Source organism: Orbicella faveolata, unplaced genomic scaffold (genome assembly GCF_042242905.1).
Source record: "Orbicella faveolata isolate gen_17 unplaced genomic scaffold, um_ofav_v1 contig_27, whole genome shotgun sequence".
NCBI lineage: Eukaryota > Metazoa > Cnidaria > Anthozoa > Scleractinia > Merulinidae > Orbicella > Orbicella faveolata.
This window is the reverse complement of record NW_028301555.1, coordinates 8,144,694-8,164,093: the sequence shown is the minus strand read 5'-3', so window position 1 is coordinate 8,164,093 and position 19,400 is coordinate 8,144,694. Positions and strand designations below refer to the sequence as shown.

Here is a 19,400-nt window from a genome sequence, read left to right as displayed (position 1 = left end):
ACTTATTAGGGTTCTACCACAAGGAAAAGCGCTCAACGTTAGTGTGTGATCTTGTATGAAATGTATCTTCCACCTGATATATGTTAGAGCAAATACTGGTTTTGTTCTAAAGAGAAAAGTACCACAAGGAGAGCAAGGGACTTTCTGAAACAAATATATAGCTTTTTGAAAAGATCAAAGAAGTAAGGTAGGTACATGCACTACCCATTTTACGTAGTGTCACAAGTACCTACCCCATCCTAACCCCCCTTGCTGCATGCCTAATTAATTAATTAAAATTAATTAATTAAACAAACATTAAAGTTTACACCTTATGGCCATAGTGCCATAGTGCCATAGTGCCTTATTACCATAGTCCTTTAGCGACGTCAACCCCCAAACCATTCCAATGGTGAATTCTGCACCTGAAAAAGGACTCCACCCCCGTTATTTTACGCCCTGGTTCAGCCTCGTAATCATGATTTCAGTAGTCGCTCGACTCGCTCAGCTTCGTTCCTGTCGTCCTGTTTTTGAGTTATTTTTTTGTAAAAAAGAATACCGCTTAGTCGGCGCGTCGGGGTATGTTATGGACGAGTCAATGGATGGGTGAGTGAGCGAGAGATGTATGTATGTCACACCAATCAGATTGGATCTACTATAAACAGCCAATCAAATTTCTTGTTGTTGAGGTAAATAGTATGTGAGAAGATTTCATCCCGATACAGTTATGAACGGCCATATTTATTCTTCTATAAAAGAGGAGGAAGTATTCATATATTGGGCTTACCTCGGCATTTTCTGTGGGTTAGGCTGAGGAGTTTAGTTATGAACGAAATCAGCCTTGAGTTTTGAAACAGTTCATGAGCTAGTAGTATGCAAATGACACGAGATATCTTTATTTTTAGTTACAAAGGTAACTTGATATTTTTGTTTTTCACAAGGAGTAAATTCAATTAGAGGCCACGAATAGTCGCTTCGAGTTCTTAGGACATGTTTTAGAGGAGATGAGACTATTTAGATTTGAAACAGTTCTAATGTTTTCAATAGTAAGTGCAGATAGCGATTGTTTTGTTCTTGTTGCCTGCAAATATAACGAGACATTTTTATTTTTTAGTAACAAAGGGTAATTTGACACCCTTGCTTTTCACAAGGGAGTAAATTCAATTAGAGCTGACGAATCGTCACCATTTGTTCCCACGAGATGTTTGCTATCTTTAGTTACAAATGGTAACTTAACACTTTTGTTTTTTATATGGGAGTAAATTCAATTAGAGCTGACAAGTTATCAGCTATTGTTCCCAAGAAATTAAACGAAAAAGAAGCTTTCATTTCTGGACGGATTTTACGTCTCTGCAGTAGCAGTTTAATATTTTTATTTGATGGGCATTTTGTGACATTCTTTTATAGGTAGAATTATGAAAACTGTTCAAATGTTCTTTGAAGACTGCGTGGCACCAAGTTAAAGTACAATTTAATTAAATCAGACTTTCAACGTGTCAGAGAGGTTTTTTTTTCTCTTTCTTTCACTTTTCGGTGAAGTAGTGTTGTTGTGTTGTGTTGTGTAAAAAGGGTAAACTTACGACTCGTATAGAATGCGAAAAGTTCTCTTAACTTGAGTATTTTTGAGCAAAAATTCCTCTTGGGGGTTGGAAGGGCTATGTGACCGGTGAGTGACGGAGTTATGCATGCGCGCGTGTCACACCAATCACAGTGTGGGTTGTATCAAAGAACGAATCAAATTGCCTTTTAGAAAATAAGATGGTATCTACATTAATCTGGAGACGTGTCAGATTACGGTAGTTTGTTCAGTCAAACATTTTATGGCTTACTATTTAGCTATCTTACCATGACCGATGGAACATCGCATGTACATCATAAATTCCCAGTTTCTTTCTTGCTGTACATTGCAACCAAAAAAAGTTGTCAAATTAACCAAATCATTACTGTAAACAGCTCCATGAAAGCTGCTATTTCCGACACTTCACAAAAAAAATAACTCTTGCACGCCTTGCGTGCCTATGTTTCCTCATGTGACCTATTTTTCCTCATGTTACCCATTTTACCAAATGTGACCTATTTTGCCAAATGTGACCCATTTTTCCTCGTGACCCATTTTACCAAATGTGACCCATTATTCCAAATGCGATTCATTTTACCAAATGTGACCTATTTTTCCAAATGTGAACTACAGCCAATCAGAATACAGAAAAGCCGCTATATCCTCGTCGGTATCACACCCGACTTTTCCATCGTGCGCTGCACTGATTATACGTGTTGGCCACTGTATTTTCTTATGGTATGGTATAAAATGTGGAATATCCAACTTGTCATTTTTATTTTCTGGGTATACGGACTCCCCTAAAGGGTCGTGTATATACCCAGAAATTGCAAAAACAAATGTCTAGTTTCCAGTTCTCGTCGGCTTGATTCATACATACATACATACTTTATTTAATAAGTAGGTCGATAAAATTCAAGGATTCAAGGATAAATCTAACAAACCCGGTCCATTTGTCCCTCGCCAGCATCATCGCCTAAAAAGTTCGCCGGTGTTTTCAAGGGGTCCTTCCGTGATGAGGTTCCTTTAAGATGCCAGTTTACATGAGAGAAGCTTGCCAAAAAAGCATCCGTTACGAGTTTATATAAGTATATTACAAGCGACATGCGCTGGGATCACATCAGAGTTATATTGAGTAGCAGATACTATATCGGAAAAATGGTTGGGTTTTTCATTGGAATAAACTATGATTAGCATCAGATTCAAATATTTTAACAAAACATTTTTTCACAACCTCAAACTGTAACTCAAAATTAACAGCAAAAAAAGAGCATCAAAAGCAAAAAATAATAGGCTCAAAAACAAACAAAACAGCTACGGCACGTGGATTGATTTGTTCCAAGGGCGTAGCCACGGGGGTCGTGGAGTACCCGCAACCTCCCACTGTAAGTCTTTTTTAAGGAAACAACCTACAACAGGTGGCGAAAACGCCATGACAATCTCATTTTGACACTGTGTGACCCTCCATTGAAAAATCCTGGCTTCGCCCCTGTGTTTCTCCCTAGAGGCTTCTAAAGTACAGGGTTACAGTGTCATGCAGAACTCACACAGTGGATGTGATAGGCTATTTATTTCTTGATTCATCTGTAGTTTAATACACGTATTCCACACAACTAGAATGCTACATTAATTTGGAAAATGAAACTACGAGATAGAAACTTCATTCTCGTCCCCAGAGCCTTCTCGGCCACCTGTCACGTGGTCATGCCTGAGTGTGACTCTAAAGAAAAGCACGAGGAGCTCTGGAGAATACAATGCTTATTTCCTAGGATAATAACCGAGGCAGTTCTATTATTATTTACCCCAAAAGGGAAGAATCTCTTGGGGGGGGGGGGGGAAGGGGAGGGGGTATTTATCGAGCGGTTATTATTCAAGGAAATACGACACTCGAGTCTTATGAGCGAAACAAAGACATTTTTCCTTTCAAATTCCTGTTTACAAATATTCTCTCATAACTTAGTTAAGAAATTATATCTATCGAAAATTTACAATATTAACAAATTAAAGAACTATAAATTGCATTCTATAAAAAGCAGTCGCCCAGTTAAACCCACCAGCTAAATTCCCTCGTTATTATTTTAAGATATATTACAATTTATAATTTAGGGCACGCACTGGCGTTTAAACATAAAAATTTTCCTGCGAGGTGCGAGTTGAGCGTTCCAATTTGGACCCTTGTAGTACATCTGTCTAACAGTTTTCTTCATAGCATTCAGCGTTATTTAGAAATATCTTAATATATAAAAATTGACGATCTGGTTTATGCGCTTATCGTGCCTGTAGAAATTGTATTCTGGTAAAAGAAAAGTTATGTTGGATTTGTTTCCATCGAGTATTGACAAAAATCCATTCTTGTATCTTGTTTCTAACACTCATACTCCCTAGCTATGAAACCAAACCTAAAATGCAAATATTTCCCCCTGATAAATTCCACCCATCAATCAATGCCCTGAGTCAGGAACCATTACTTGAGAATCATTAATCTTGCTGAACGCCTACGACTGAAAAAAAGCGCGCACAAGAATTTAACCCACTCCGCCATCTTGGATTTAATGACATCATTAGCTTAGGTTATTAATAAATCCAACACGTGGTAGTCACGAGTCACAAAGTCAGCAGTAGTGACCACGAAAACTACTGTGTGTCGAGGTTACAGATATTTAGTGAGAAACGCCAAGCGACCAGGAGTTCCCTGTGTTACAGTGTTAAGAAATGAATGATTGTGGTCGGTTATGGGAGATGTTGGTGGTATGTGACCAAGACAATGTCTCCTTCGCCGACTGGAGGCTACAAAAGCAATGTTTATGTGGCTATAAGATTACCTTTCCTGCTGTATATGTACTGGAGTATGTGTGACCAGGTTCTCTCTCGAAGGTGTTCTCTTAAGGGAACATGTGTAACTGAATTCCCTATAAAAAAGGTTTCCTTACGGGAATACGAATGTGACCAGGGCCATGATACGGTGTTCCCCATGGAAAGTGTTCCCTTACTAGAGGATGTGTTTGACCGTGGCCATGATTCAGTGTTCCCCATGGAATGTGTTCCCTTGTAGGAATACGAGTGTGACTGGGGGCATGATTCAGTGTTCCTACGGAAATTGCTCCCTTACTAGAGGAAGTGTGAACAGTGATTCAGTCTTCCCTTACTAGAGGATGTATGTGACCGCGGCCATGATTCAGTATTCTCCATGGACAGTGTTCTCTTACTGGAGGATGGACATTGTATTGTTACTAGGGTCATGATTCAGTGTTCCCTTTAAGAGATATCCCCTACTAACTGAAGGTCTGTGTGGTTAGAACCGTGTCTCAGTGTTTGTGTGTAGCACTTACGAAAGGCATCCCCGAGGCGATCAACTGTACAATTCACAAGTAATCTATAAATCTCCCATTAAAAATTTTCAGTAACCTAGGTATTAACTACCAACATTAATGCAAAAATAACTATTCATGTCCTTTTCGTTCGCACATTTCTAAAGCGCTGACACCGCATCGCCCATAGTCTACCTAGCCTACTACGTAGAACAGACAGTAACAACTAAAACCTCCCTTGTGTGCCGTGCGCTTGCACATGTGTCATTCCCGGGGGTGTTGTTCAAGAGCTCAGAAGGTTTCCATGGTAGATTCTCGATCAACGAGCCTGTCTCGGATGATTTGTTTATCCTTGAGATGACCTCACAGAGCTTCTGCCAGCTTCCATGATGCTAAGTTCCATTCTAGAATCAAAACAGACAAAAATTAAGAATTGTGGTCAGACGTTGATATTGTGTGAGAGTTTGGTGATGACATACGTACATTAAAAATAATTCTTTTTTAGAACTACAACACATGTAAAATAACCTTACACACAAAGAAAACCTTGAAATAATTATAACTGCACAGAGGTAAAATAAGGCTTTTCATTTATTACTGTCTCATTAAACAAGGCTTGTCATTAATTACTTTATCTAAATTTATTTAGTAATCTGGTGTTTCTTGAGAGGGAACCTAAGCTTACAAGCCCCGTGGTTTTTGTTAGGTTCCTTCACTATTTTATTTTCTATCCTTTAATACATAAGTTGTAGTTTTGCATCTTCATTGTAATCTTGAATATTAATTTTTTAGTCATTTATTAATAATTTTACTCTAAGTCTATTTTTGTTTGTGTGGCAAATCTAAAAAAACAAACAAAAAATCCCATCCTGATAACAGATTATGGCTGACTAAGGCTATGTTCACACTTAGTGCCGAGTATGGTGCCCAAGAACGATTCTCGCTGGGCACTAGTGTGAACACACCTTTTCTGCAAGTACTCGGACCAGAATTCAGGCACAGTATCCTGCCCAGGTACAAGATCGCGACCTTGTCCTTGAGTACTAAATGGCACTTGCATTCTTTGAGTACCCAATGTCTGAATGCAATACTACTTTGTGTCAGTGCTCAGGCATCAAGTGTGAACACAGCCTAAGAAAAAGGAGCTTACATGTTCGTTTCCCTTGGTAAATGAGTTAGTAAAAGTGCTAACGGCTCGGAGCATTAAAACATTAGAAACAACTGTTTTCAATTGAATATACAGTTTCATAGAAACGTTAAAACTCTCAACTGGCAGGAGACGAACCCTCAGATGGGGAAAAAAAAACATCACTTCTTACTTTAGTACTTTGGGAAGTGGCGTCTGATCCAGTTTGTACTGAATGACAGCAAGTTTACACAATGTCCGAAGAGATGGCTCTGTAAAATAAAGAAAAAAAATGAATTTTTCATCAATGCAAAGCAGTGCAATGGATGCCCTGGAATAAAAGCAGAACCAATCGTGGCTTGCTTACATACATGTACATGTAGTTTTTCGTGCTTTGCGCCAGCTACATGTATTTGCTTCGAGTCTTGATTGGTTCACTGCATTGTGTACATGTAATTTGTGTTTAGCCAGAGCGATTTATTCAGTTTGTGTTTAGAAACAATAAATTGAAATCTGCCCTAAATAACAGTTTATTCCAGAACATACTAATGCCTCCACAGACAAATCTGGGAATGAGTGGTGCCCAATGGGGTTATCACTGTGAGTTGTAAGCTTTGGTTTCTGAAATATGAGGTAGAAAGGAGTATCCCTACTTCTTCCCCCCCTCCCCTCCCTCCCCCACCCCTTACTCCCTGGATGGGATGCTACTCCATAGCAGACTACCCCTCTCCTACATTTTATCATGTCTCCTCAACAATTCACTGGTACTCAGATTTGTTCTCGACAAGGGTAGAGAGAGACACTGCCCTAGAACTGGCACAACACAACGAGTCCGGTGGGAAAAGAACCAAGACTTGTCAACCCAAGAACCACTAAATTAACCAGTCGGCCAACATGCATCTCACAGGGAGAAATTAAACCTCAATCTAACTAGTTGGACTAATAACAGTACATGTACATAACTGCTTCTCTACTTACCAAGATCTAAGATGTACAAATCTGAGTGATCTTGAAGGTTGTACTCGTCGTCCATTGGAGCTCCAGCTACAGGACTAACCATGAATAAAAACAAACAAAAACTGAGTACAGCGAGTCTGGAGACGTTACAGAAGTCGCACCCTGTTACCATGGTTATAGGATCTCAGAAGCGAATGAACAAACAAGAAGAATAATAGAGCGTTAAAAATGTAGAGTTAAGGAGAATGCATGTTGCTTTTATTTTCACTGCTACATGCTAAGTGACTGGGACCAGCAAGATGAACAACCTGATATCATTTACAACAGGGTGTAAACTGCACACATGTATTGTGTATTGAGCAAATCCATATCTTTAGGGTAAAATATGTGTAGGAAATGGAAGAAATAGAAATAGAAAAGAAGAAATAGACTAGGGTAGAGCCGGTTTGTTTCAGTCATGCGCACCAAACAGCAAACCTACCTTGTGCCGCCAAATATCATCAGCTTTGTTCCTATAAGACAACAGCAATGTCTTCTCCGCGGGCATGCGCCATGACCTGAGATGTCCAACTTTCTCCAAACGTTGGCATCTAAAATGGGTGTGCAAATACACGTTAAGTGAGTTACTGCTCTTGCTGTATGAGGAAGGTCTGAGAATCAGCCTGAAAAATTCTTACTGATGACGTAAACATGTGCTTCTTACTGATTGTCACTAGTATGTAAAAATTCATAGCTTAGCAACAACCCATCAGACACCAGCACAACACCATAAAGCCATGTCATCAGTGAGGAATGCTTTGAGAGATGTTTCAAATGTCTTCGTCAATTTTCGGAAGCCAGTTTACTAATTTGATCTGAAAAGTTACTTGCTGGTCCAGATTGTTTGTACAGTGTGTAGCGTTGGTAAAATCATACCTGTGTCTAAACTATACACCTCTCCATGATGCTTTCTTTCAAGTCCATTGTAACCACCAAAAACATAGATGTGCTTGCCGTAACAGACTGTAAAGATTCAAGCAAGTAGCAATCAGATTAAATGAACATGTAAGACATGTAATCTATTCGACAAAGCTTTTTTAAGCAATCAAATGAAACAGATAGAGTGTACATGCACAGATTAAAGTTGATCCGATACACTTGAAAATCATCAGCATCAATCAACCACTATTGTTACACTGCAGGATGAGTACTGCTCCTTTCGGCGAGGGGGGAGGGGTATTCCCAGAAAAATTGGGTAGGGGTGTGCAGCCCACTTCCCAAAACCCTTACCCTATTTATGACCAAAATCTGCGATTTTCCCTACCCTATTTATGACCTGACCAAAAATTCGAAACCCTATTTATGACCTGACCCCTAAATCAAAACCCTGTTTCAGACCTGCATTATAATTAGTTCCCTAGTTCAGACCAATGTTAAATTACCGTAAACATAATTTGTGAAGGGCCTTAGTTGATTTCCTTTTCAATAATGATGAAAAAGTGGCTTCTTCTTAAAAACATACCCATATCAAGGCTAGAGTGCAAAAACCATACTCTGTTTATGACAAAAAAACAGCTGGAAAAAACCATACCCTTTATGACTGCACAAATAAGTGAGAACCCCCCTCCCCCCCTGGTACTCCTCTAGGGAGTGAGGCTCATCACAGGTTACCCCTGCAGCACTTTTTCAAGATTTAAGTAACATATTCTTGGGTGGAGAGGGATAACAGTCTCTTTTCAAGAACACAGTGACTCTTACCAACAAACTCCTCTATAAATTCATTCATCTACACATATCAACTTGAAGTTAGCCAAGGTAAGTTAGCTGCTCTAGCGAGTTTCTGAAGCTCACATTTTAAGCTTTAGCCCTTCATGACAGCTCTGGCAAAGGGCAAACTCTTGAAATGGCAGTTAATATAATACGCCCCTTGCTGATAGGCCATCACATCACCCACATTGTACTTTTCATGAAACTATGGGCCATAACTTAAAGAATACCAGAAATGGAAAAAGTATGCCGAAAACATTAAAATGGCCAAGTTTGAGGCCTCTGGCATTAAAGAACAAGATTTTATGATGGTTTGAATTTTTAAATAATTAAGAAGATTTGTGTGGAAAAAGTTGTTGGAGAGCAAGACCTTGGTTTCCAGCAACATTTTCCATAGATACGTGTACCCTCTAAATTTTCTGAAAATTTAAACTGTTGTTTAAACTTACACTTAAATGCAAAGGGCGTAAAACTTGTCCGTTTTGCTATTTTCGATATGCTCTTTCCATTTCTATCATTCTTTAAGTTATAGCCCATAATATAGAAAAATTTTGTCAAAACATTTTGTCAAATGACCCCAGCTGCAAAGGGCCCATTACTGATAAATAGCTAAGTGTTTCATTTGCCCACCAGCTCATCCCAACAGTTTCTTTTAGAAACTAATAACTTTGTTCTTTTGATCAGTTTTACTTTGGCAAACTAAGCATAAGGCCACCGTACCTCCCTGCACAAATTATGAGAAAATGTTATAGATTTCAAGGGGAATTAAGGTCACACCCAGGTTGTCAACAATGACTAACCTGCTGAGTGGCTGCGTCGTCCAACAGGCAAATCTCCTGATGTTTTAAGCTTAAACCAACAGTTTTTAACTACAAGGAAAAAGATAATAATAATTTATTGATGACATCAGAAGAGAGACCACAACATTTAATAAAGGGTTTTGGTGAAACACAGTACTAAACCAACTCGACCCAACCTTCATGGAAAGATATTGAACTGCATGTAACTGTTGTATACAAAGTAAATCTTGGGTTTTAGAGGCCAAAAATCCTTTAGAAGAACCAGTGGCAGGGGTAAAAAACACAAAAATGAGTGCATCAAGGTTATGGTTCAATATACATGAAGTATGTTATGGTGAAGGTTTACGGTAGAAAGTGAAAGGTTACAGTTACATTTCAGGGTTAGGAACCTTGGTTAGCCTGGTTAAGGATACAGTAAGTGTTAACATATGCTACTGAATGAAAGGGATGTGGGCTTGTGTAGGGCTGTGGGGCGAGGTTTTTACTTTGTATTTGTCACAAATTTCTTGATTTCACTTACTAGAAAAGGAAACCCTCTGGTGAGCAAGCTTTACAAAAACCTTCTCTCCATCATAAATATTCCTACCTTTATACCTCCCCCCTGAAAATTTCCAGTAATTCTTATGTGGAAGGAGGGGATGAATACCTTTTGAATCAACTGTATGTAAATACTTTACATACATACCTGTATCAAACACTCTAACTGAATTGGAATAAACTTCCTGTCCTGAATGATACTGACCCATTCTATCACCTAGAAGACAACATGACAGATCAACATCCAGAATCTCTTTACAATATCAATAAAATGTTAACCACACAAGTGAGGAGAAACAACAAAATCGTTGACCATCTTGAGGATATTGTCAGGCTTGATGTTTAACCATGTTGAAATATAGTTTGATCACTACAGTTTGTACATCATGACATGCAACTACATGTACATGAAGATAAGCTGTCCATAGTAGCACTTCACATTCTCTCAGACTTTCATTATTGGTGGTGTAAACAGCATATTAGAAAGAACATATGTAATGTTAATTTAAATAAAACACCATATCGTATTGTATCATATCTTATCATATAAATCTACACATATTCCTGGCAAACCAACCTCGTCCTCCAAATATGTACATGTTTGTGCCAACAGCAGTCGCAGAATGGAAGTCTCTCCACTTGGCTGGTTTTCCCTAAAAACAATAAAACAAAATCATATTACCATGGACTGGTCACAGGAATTACCATTTAAACTTCTCTGGAGTGTGAAAGAGGGTTTACTGTTGCCCAGTAAAGCCCTGATGCTGAGATCACAACATAAATACAGTTGAAACCTGCTATTTTGAACTCTCTGTGGAAACAAAAAATAGTTTGAAATAAGTTCAAAATAGCCGATAGCAATGACTGAAAAGGCAAATCAAAGGGAAATGGTTGTGAGTTCAAAATAACAGGGAATTGAAAAAACTAAACATTTCGAAGTAGCAGGGTTCAACTGTTCAATATTATCAAAACAGTCTTCAAAATACTTACTGTTACTCTGGGTTTGTGCCACGTTAATGTTTGTGTGTCCAGATATTCAACAGAATTTGAGAAGCATTCCCCCTACACAATAATAACAGATGCGAAAATAACTTCAATTACAGTATTACTAAAGGTTCTTGATAGCACAAGTGTTGTAAATATTTTTAAAAACACAACAACGCTTTTCAGTTTTCAGAACATGTTTCAATGTTTCAAACATCATCATCAGCCATAATGAATATATAAGGTTTACAGAAAGATCGTTATTATATATGTAACAACCTATACAATGAGCCTTTATAAATTTAAATTAACGTAAAATGCAAACTTAGTTAAACTAACCAGTAAAAATTTTGAAAAGAACAATAGTGAAAAACCACTAAGCTGAAATAGATACATTTAAAAGTGTAACAATAAATTGACATGCTCAACTTGTTTGTTGAGTTCTGGATTTAACCGTTCAATATGAAAACTCTCCTTGATTTTAAGTTGTGAGAAAGTCTTAGCAAAATCAATAATTTTAAAACTGGAGGCATCACAATTGTCTCAACATTGCTTAGAACAATTGAGATGTTTAAAAACATGGGAATTTTTGTAAACCTTATATATTCATTATAGCTGATGATGATGTTTGAAACATCGAAACATGTTCCGAAAACTGAAAAGCGTTGTTGTGTTTTTAAAAATAATTACAGTATTGTACATGTAAACCAACACTCTTTCACAGATATTAACAACCAAAGAACACAACCAACAATAGGAGCTGTCATTCACCACTTTAGAAACGAGAAGAAATCTGACGTGGGTCAAATCTCATTGTCATTTGTGAGATCGTTCCTGGGGACAATCTGCTTTCTCATCTATTGTTTTGTCCACAGTAACCACGAGTGATTAAATGACATGAGGCTACCCTGAGTACCCTCACTCAAGTCGTGTCAGTAGAGAAACTTAGACTACAAGAGTTTCATCACGCAGTAACCAATCTCTCACCTCAGAAGTCGAGTTAACTTTACAATGTACATGTAGGAAAACAGTGAACTTTCTATACAATGTACATGTAATACTAATCTTCCAAAACTGACTTTGACATATATTTTATTCCACCATCACTTGTGCACAAAGAAACCCTGAATGTGTTGGATCTGTTATATGTACAATATATTATAAAGAACTAAACATTAATATTTAATATTTTTACCTCTTCTTCATATCCACCAAAGATATATATCCTAGATTCAATAACACAAGCTGAATGCCCATCTCTCGCAGCAGGTGGTTTTCCTTGAACTTTAGGTTTGGACCATGTTAAACTCTCTGATAATAATGAAAAAAACATTTACCTCACCAGTCAGTTACGCCATTCATTACTGGTACAGCCCCTCCAGTAAGAAAAATCCTGGATCCACCCCTGATAGTATTAGGCCACTTGGCTACACCTTGTTGACTATTTGCTCAGAGAAAACTTGGGCCCATGGTCTAATTGTTAGAATACATAATTGTTTAACATAGTTAACACCTCACCTGTATCAAAACAGTATAAAATATTACAAGCACCATGGGTATCATTCCTGCCACCAAATATGTATACCAAATCACCAATGGCTGACGCACTGTGACCATACCTCATGTACGGAACACAGTCGTTGCATGCGCAAGATACAGGGGGAAGCTTCATCCAGCGGCATGGAACTGTAAGAAAATTAGAAAATCTAAATATCTATTATTGCAATTGTCTCATGTGGGGAAATTTAACTCTAGTCAAGCAGCCCTGGCCCTGGCCAGGGACACTGTGCTGTGTTGATTTTGGGCAAGGCATACACCCAGGTGTATATTAAAGGATTACCAGCAAACTGTTAGGGCAGCCTGATAAAAGAGACTGACTTGTACTGGACTACCCTGCAGGACAGAGATTCTACGACATCTCTTTCTGCTCAATGAGAGACGAGAGGGAACCTCTGCTCACAATCACTTACATTCCCATTGTGTATGCACAAAGTGCATCACAATGTCACATATTCTGTTATTCATCGAGCAAAAGTTTGAATTTGACGAATGTGTGTGCAGTGTTGACAATTTTAACCATTACAGGTCAGCAGATATTTTTAGCAGTCTCCCAAAGGTTTAATATGACCCATTTGAATCAACAGAAAATGTGTCATAAGAGCATGAATGTTAATGTGATCAAGAAGGACTGATGAGAAATATGAACACGATGTTGATCAGTTCATGACACATAATGTTATCAGACGTTTGGAAAGTACGGTGGCCTTATGGTTAGTGCACAACACTCCAGACTGAGTTACCCCAGTAGCAGCCCTGACCACTGGGTCACTGCACTGTGTTCGTGGGCAAGAAACTGTAAATCCTATCCAGGGAGGTGTAGAAATACTCCTCATCACTATGGAAATGGGAAATAAGCATCAGCTGATAGGCTAGTACGTCTGAATACAAACTTAACCCGCTCGTAACAGGAGATAATTGGGAGCTACACATAGCTGAAATACAAGCATTATATTGTATGCATATTATATTGCAAGTGAGGGCCATCTTAGTTTAAGAAGACAAGCAAAGCTACTGGAGTGAGTGGAAAAAAGAAACCTTGATATAGAGGGTTGAAACTTGAAGATACTAAAACCCTGTGCGCAACAGGTTAACAAAAACCATGTTGATGAGAGCATGTTTCTGCTGCACACAAACTATTCACAAAACATGTATATGCAAATGTAAGTTCACAGAAATTTTCCTGACATCATGAAAATTTTGAGTAAGAAGATTTGTACAGATAAGCTCTCTTCTAATCCACACAGAAACTTCTTTAGTTAAATTAGAATACAATCTCATTCTTAGAGAAGATTGGTAAAAAAATAGTATTCTACGTTAACTGTTAAAAATACTTAAAATTGTATCTATTTAACAAAAATCTTCATAAATTGTCTAGCTTGAATGCTAATTGGATAATTACTTGTCGGTTGACTGTCCTCACCAATATAGTGCTTTACAAAATACATAAAAAGCTCATTATCACACTCTGAACTATCCAATATTATGTGTCCCATGCAAGTTGAAAAGAAAGTGACTTGCCTTTAAAGCTGTGCTACAGGTAAGTCCCCCACTATTACCCTTTGAGCATAAATTTCCAATAACCTTTTTCTCAAAATTCGAATTTACCAAGTTTATTTTTTTTACGCAATGGCAGTAAGCACACGGGAGATTGTTGCAGCAAACTAATATCAAAAGAAACATATAGCGGTAATTAACGATAATTGCTATGAGCTTGAATCTAAACGAAAACAACTGAATTCATGTACCGTGTACATTTACGTGTAGTATTCTAGATAGCTCACACGCAATGATAAAATAGAACTACACCTGACTATGTAGAGTGAGACGTTAAGACTAATAGAGGCGAAGTTTATAACTGTTTTCCCTTTTGTCAAGCTTGTAATGTTATTTTTAGCACAGAAACAATAACAATCTTCCCACTGGCTTGTGGCAACATGATTTATTCATCACAAATACTGGAAAATTAGAATTCTTCCCCATAAACAACCTCCATGCATACATGTGTTTTCTCCATCTTGCGTATTTAGTTTTGAAGAAGATTACGATTTAGGAAACGGTGTACCCATTTATGAATTTAGTGCAAAGATTAAATTTTTGCCAGCTAAGCAGATGCTTTTCACTGTCAAATAGCTGGCACGCATCGAGGCGAAAACAACGCATTTCCGGTCTGATATCTGTTGTTCCACCTTTAAAGACCTTCGAACACAAGCACGTTCAAAACTTCGACGGCGCTCATAATATGCACACTTTGCGTAGAATTTATATAAATCCAAACCCACTTTTCAAAAACTTACCTGTATCGAAAACGTGGACATCAATGTTGACTATTTGGTTATATTCTTCTCCAGTGCAGTAACCACCAAAACTAAAGATGAAGCGATTTCGAACGCTCACTGCAGCATGATTTACTCGCCTAGGGCCACCTTCAACTTCTTGAGTCCATCTTATGGCCATAACTGAATAATCTTAATCTTAAACGTACCTTTAAAGAATCTCTAAAAACTGAACAAGCTAAAATCACTTCAACTAAAAGAGCCACTGCGTGAAAAGGTAAGTGGACCGAGCAGAAAAATATCCCACGATTTGAGAATATTATATGGCAGGACTGGTCAGCGGAGTAAGATAATCAGCAGTTGTAGTTGACATATCATGTAAGATGGAAACAAACAGTCTACATTTAGCGTTGAGCTCCAGCACTTTTCAGCACTTTTACTATTCAGTACTCCCACTTTTTTTCAGTTGATACTATTATAATGGCATCAAACGAATGCCCAATCATTAGCAATCAGGTTATGGTCATTTTCCTGATGCAAAGGTTACCATAACAACAGCACAAGACGCTCAGAACACCCTTAAGTTTAGCTTTTAGTGCTTATAACTCATAAACGCTTTCGGTCCTGAGTGGCCTATTGTTGTCTGAAATTGTGGTTAGCATGTTAAGAGCCACTTAAGTCGCTCGAAAATTTAAGGTGACAAATTGTCAGGATTCAATATCGGCTGATTTTTCGCTTGGCCTACCAGCGGTCTTGTCGGCCAAGAAACGTTTTCTCGTGGTATACTTCATTACCTGCAATATCCTACGAGTCACTTGTAATTGTATTTTCTCGGTACATGAGCCTTTCCTTTACGCGAGTTTATATACCAAGAAAATACTACTGACAAGTGGAGTATTTCATGGCATACCACGAGAAAGTGCTGCATAACTCAGTTTATACCACGCCACAAAAATACAGCTGTCGTGTATTCTGATTGGCTGTATTTTCTGTGGCATGGTAGAAAAGGTCATATTCCAGCCGGGATTTTGCGAGATAATCGCTGATAAACCACACGGGAGGTTTAACTGAGCCGAGTTCTTACAGTAATAGGATTCATTAGCGGTTTCCACACGGGATTCCACTTTTTAAATCTTGCCTGACTTAACACTTTAAATTACTGAGATCGCATGCCCCCGGAGCTAATGAAGTTAAGGGCAACCGTTGCCTTTGCATGCAAAAGTGAGTGACAAGATCTAGAGTTTGCTCCTGCATGGGACAACTCCAGGAGTTATTCTTTTATCATGATTATCTGGTGGCTGAAAGCCCGATCCCAAAGCTATTCTCCCTTTTTTCTTCTTTCACCCCTTGATGCAAAAAAGCCTTTGTGGCTGCTCAGATTTGACTGAGATACAGAAAACTGAAAATCTCTGCAGCCTGATCAGGTGAATCAAAATCGCGACCGAAACCTAGTGTTTCAGATCAAAAGCCAACCGTCACTTAGTTCTGTAGTTTATCGGCTTATTTATCAGTTGCAGTAGCAACTGAACCGTATTTCGTTTACTACTATGATAAAAGGAACGGTCACATACCTGATTGCTGCCTTATTGGGGGACCAGAGTATCCCAATCCCGTTAGCCTCTTGCAGGCGTTCAGTTAGTTGGGGCACCGCGTAAAAACGGCAGAGCGAAATAGAGAGCGCTGTGCTCCAACTAATTGAACGCCGGAATCGTATAAAAATTCAGTTTCAAAAACTAACAATTTTCCTACTCGATATCCCAGAAAATCTGTTCTAAATATCCCTTATCCCATTAATTTTTCCCCAGCTATATCTAGATATCCCGTATTCCAAAAATCCCTAATAGGGCCTTTATACTGACTTTCATTGCTATATAGCGCGGTCTCGCCAGCTGTGTTGTAATATCCTGTCTTGGTTATTATAACTTGATATGATAAGGTCGGTAACAAGAACCGAGGTGGTTTAATTATTGGATTATAATCTGACAAATGTGTTTAGCTTTCAATATTGTTAAATACTTGTTATAATAAATATCTTGTTCTAATATTATCATGGATTAAGTTGTCTACAACTGAAATTCCGTTATATAAATGTTGAACACCTCTCTAAGAACTCGAGCTGATCCTGAACTTGACAGCTTTTGTAGAGATCCGAGGGAGTACTCTCAGAAAAATTGGGTGGGGGTGTGCGGCCCGCTTTCCAAAACTCTTAGCCTGTTTAAGACCAAAATGTCAGTGCGATTTTCCCAACCCTATTTATGACCTATGGCCTTAGGTGTCCTGCGGGGCACGATGAGGAATGAGATTTATGACCTGACCAAAATTTCGATTCCCTATTGAAGACCTGACCCTTAAATCAATACCCTATTTCAGACCTGCTTTACTTGAATTACTTCTATAGTTCAGACCAATGTTGAAGTCAATGTTCATATTTCTTATTAGGTAGGATGGCGCGCGTCCTCTAAAAAACATACCCAATTCAAGACTAGAGCGCAAAAACCATACCCTATTTATGACCAAAATGGCCAAAATCGATACCCTAACGGCTAACTGAAAACTATACCCTTTGGGACCGCACATACCTATATAGCCCATAAAGGAGTCCTTCCCCCACCCCCCGCCTCCGAGCTGATCACCTCAACCGTTACGTTGAAACAACACGTGTTTGAGCCACCTACTGTAGAACTTTCTTTGAGTGACTACCTTGGAAAGGTAGTCACGAGAATGGACAGAATGAAACCTTGCTATAATTAACGACCATCCGCTGAAAAGGTAGGTCGCTAACGAGAGCGAGAGCTTTCACATGCCAAAGAAATTACGAAGACAGTGTTGTACTAAAACATTTCAAAGTTCCCCTACTCCACTGAACAGACATTTTAAACCCATTTTCCAACGAGGACGCTATTAGTCTAATGATCTCCCTGTTACCAATAAGCGTCCCGTTCTGAAAAAAGTTCCCATTTCCTCATAAATACTCGTGTTCTATATATAACAAGCGTGGCTATTCTACCTAGAGTAGATAGAGTTTCAATTCTAATAAGCGCCCGTATTCAAGATAAGACTGATGAGCGCTCCTATTATATTCTAGCACGCGTGGCTAAGAGTGACCGTCTAAATCAGAATGGTTACACCCTTTTGCGTGGCTGAGATGCACGGCAAGTCCGATCACAGAACAGAGATCCGATGGCCTCGCACTGATTATGGGAGGCCTAATAGAATAAAGGTAATTCAGTTAAGATCACTAGCGGCTCGGTAGAGGAATTCCATTTTTGTTTTTACGAATTTTTAATCCTGCTCAGAAGACGATCTCATGAACGCGTTTAGAAAAATATTATTTTAAGAAATCGCAGAACGAGTAAAAATAACACGCGACTACAATGCTAACTCTGAGGTGCACATTGTTAAGTTGGATATATGTTCGACGAGATTGTATGGAATATAGGTGTTATTATACATAAAAACTAAACTTAGATGAGAAGTCTACCTTTATAGTGTAAACCTTATTGAGAGTCAATATAGCATTCAATAGAAATCTGTGACGTGATTAAAGCAACGTCAAATGGTCGATTCATGGAATCAAAGCTAAATAGCTGTATTTGCTGTGAGATTGGAGCTATCCTATCCCGAACCGTGAAGAGAATGAGGAAAACTCTCAGCTCTCCCCAATTTTCTGTAGGCCTGGACAGTGACTCGATCACCCCTTGGGAAGAAGGAGTCCTACATAAAAAGGACGGAGGTGCTCGTTGAAAATTTTGAAAAGAACCTCCAAGAGGTGCCAAGGTACTGTTTTGTGAGCGAGGCTTGAAATGTTTTTCACCCCTAAGAGGTACCAATTTTAAAACAAAACATTTTTTCTGCTCAATACCCTAAAAGGCACCGCAAAGCTCCGCTGTGGACCTTTCGGGCTGAACACCATAAGAGGTGTCAAAACTACTTTCTTACCCCTAAAAAGTACGACGAGCACTCCCCGTGCTTTTTTATTTGGGACTACCTCCTCCGGGGGGGGGGGGCGGGCACTCACCGTCCGACTTCGAGAAAGAAGCAAAACTAACAGCCTGAAAATGCACGTTACAATCTACGAAAAATGAATCAGTCAGTGAATCAATGTTTACACCAAAAAAATCAAAGCTGCAATCTCAGAAAATATAGAATCATTTTAATCGCATAAGCTCTAGCCCTTAGAAGACTGACTAAAGTTCTACAAGTTGGAATATTGCAATATTTAATCAAAACTGTCCTAGCATTTCAAGTTGCCTTCAGTACTATTTATACTTCAAGTGTGCCTGTTTGTCCCCTAGTACGTGCTTCGTCTGACTCTGAACTGCGTCACTGATCTGGCAAGAAAACAGAACCTTATCTAGTCTTTTATGTGTCGCATCTCAGTTTATTTACGTTTGACACTTTTCTCGAACCCATTATATACACCCATTTCAGCGTTTTTAAAATAATTTTATCTTACAAATGTGACCCGTGGAAAAATATACAGACAAACTGCGAATGCTTCAGAAATTCAACTTTGCGGTAAGTTATCTGGAATTGGATTGCCAAATAACAATACATTTGTTTCAAGTTGTG

General features: G+C 38.6%; 1 protein-coding gene across 1 annotated transcript; it reads right to left on the bottom strand.

The window, feature by feature from the left end:
* Positions 1-3,088: 3,088 nt before the first annotated feature.
* On the bottom strand, positions 3,089-15,161 carry LOC110067344 (kelch domain-containing protein 3-like). The gene is made up of 12 exons (XM_089296824.1): positions 14,850-15,161; positions 12,514-12,681; positions 12,191-12,306; positions 11,002-11,073; positions 10,589-10,664; positions 10,160-10,228; positions 9,475-9,543; positions 7,844-7,930; positions 7,410-7,518; positions 6,950-7,023; positions 6,165-6,243; positions 3,089-5,249 (listed from the first exon to the last, which is right to left on the bottom strand). The coding sequence occupies exons 1-12, from the start codon at positions 15,007-15,009 to the stop codon at positions 5,192-5,194; spliced, it is 1,137 nt and encodes a 378-aa protein (XP_089152950.1). The 5' UTR covers positions 15,010-15,161; the 3' UTR covers positions 3,089-5,191.
* Between the last annotated feature and the right edge of the window lie 4,239 nt (positions 15,162-19,400).

What these genes read in the sequence shown, in the direction of transcription:
- LOC110067344 (XM_089296824.1), bottom strand. Translation starts at nt 15,009, where the DNA reads ATGGCCATAAGATGGACTCAAGAAGTTGAAGGTGGCCCTAGGCGAGTA. An exon ending in TGTCCACGTTTTCGATACAG is followed by an intron (nt 12,682 to 14,849) that starts GTAAGTTTTTGA and finishes ATTTTCTTACAG; the next exon opens with TTCCATGCCGCTGGATGAAG. An exon ending in GTACATATTTGGAGGACGAG is followed by an intron (nt 10,229 to 10,588) that starts GTTGGTTTGCCA and finishes GTTGTCTTCTAG; the next exon opens with GTGATAGAATGGGTCAGTAT.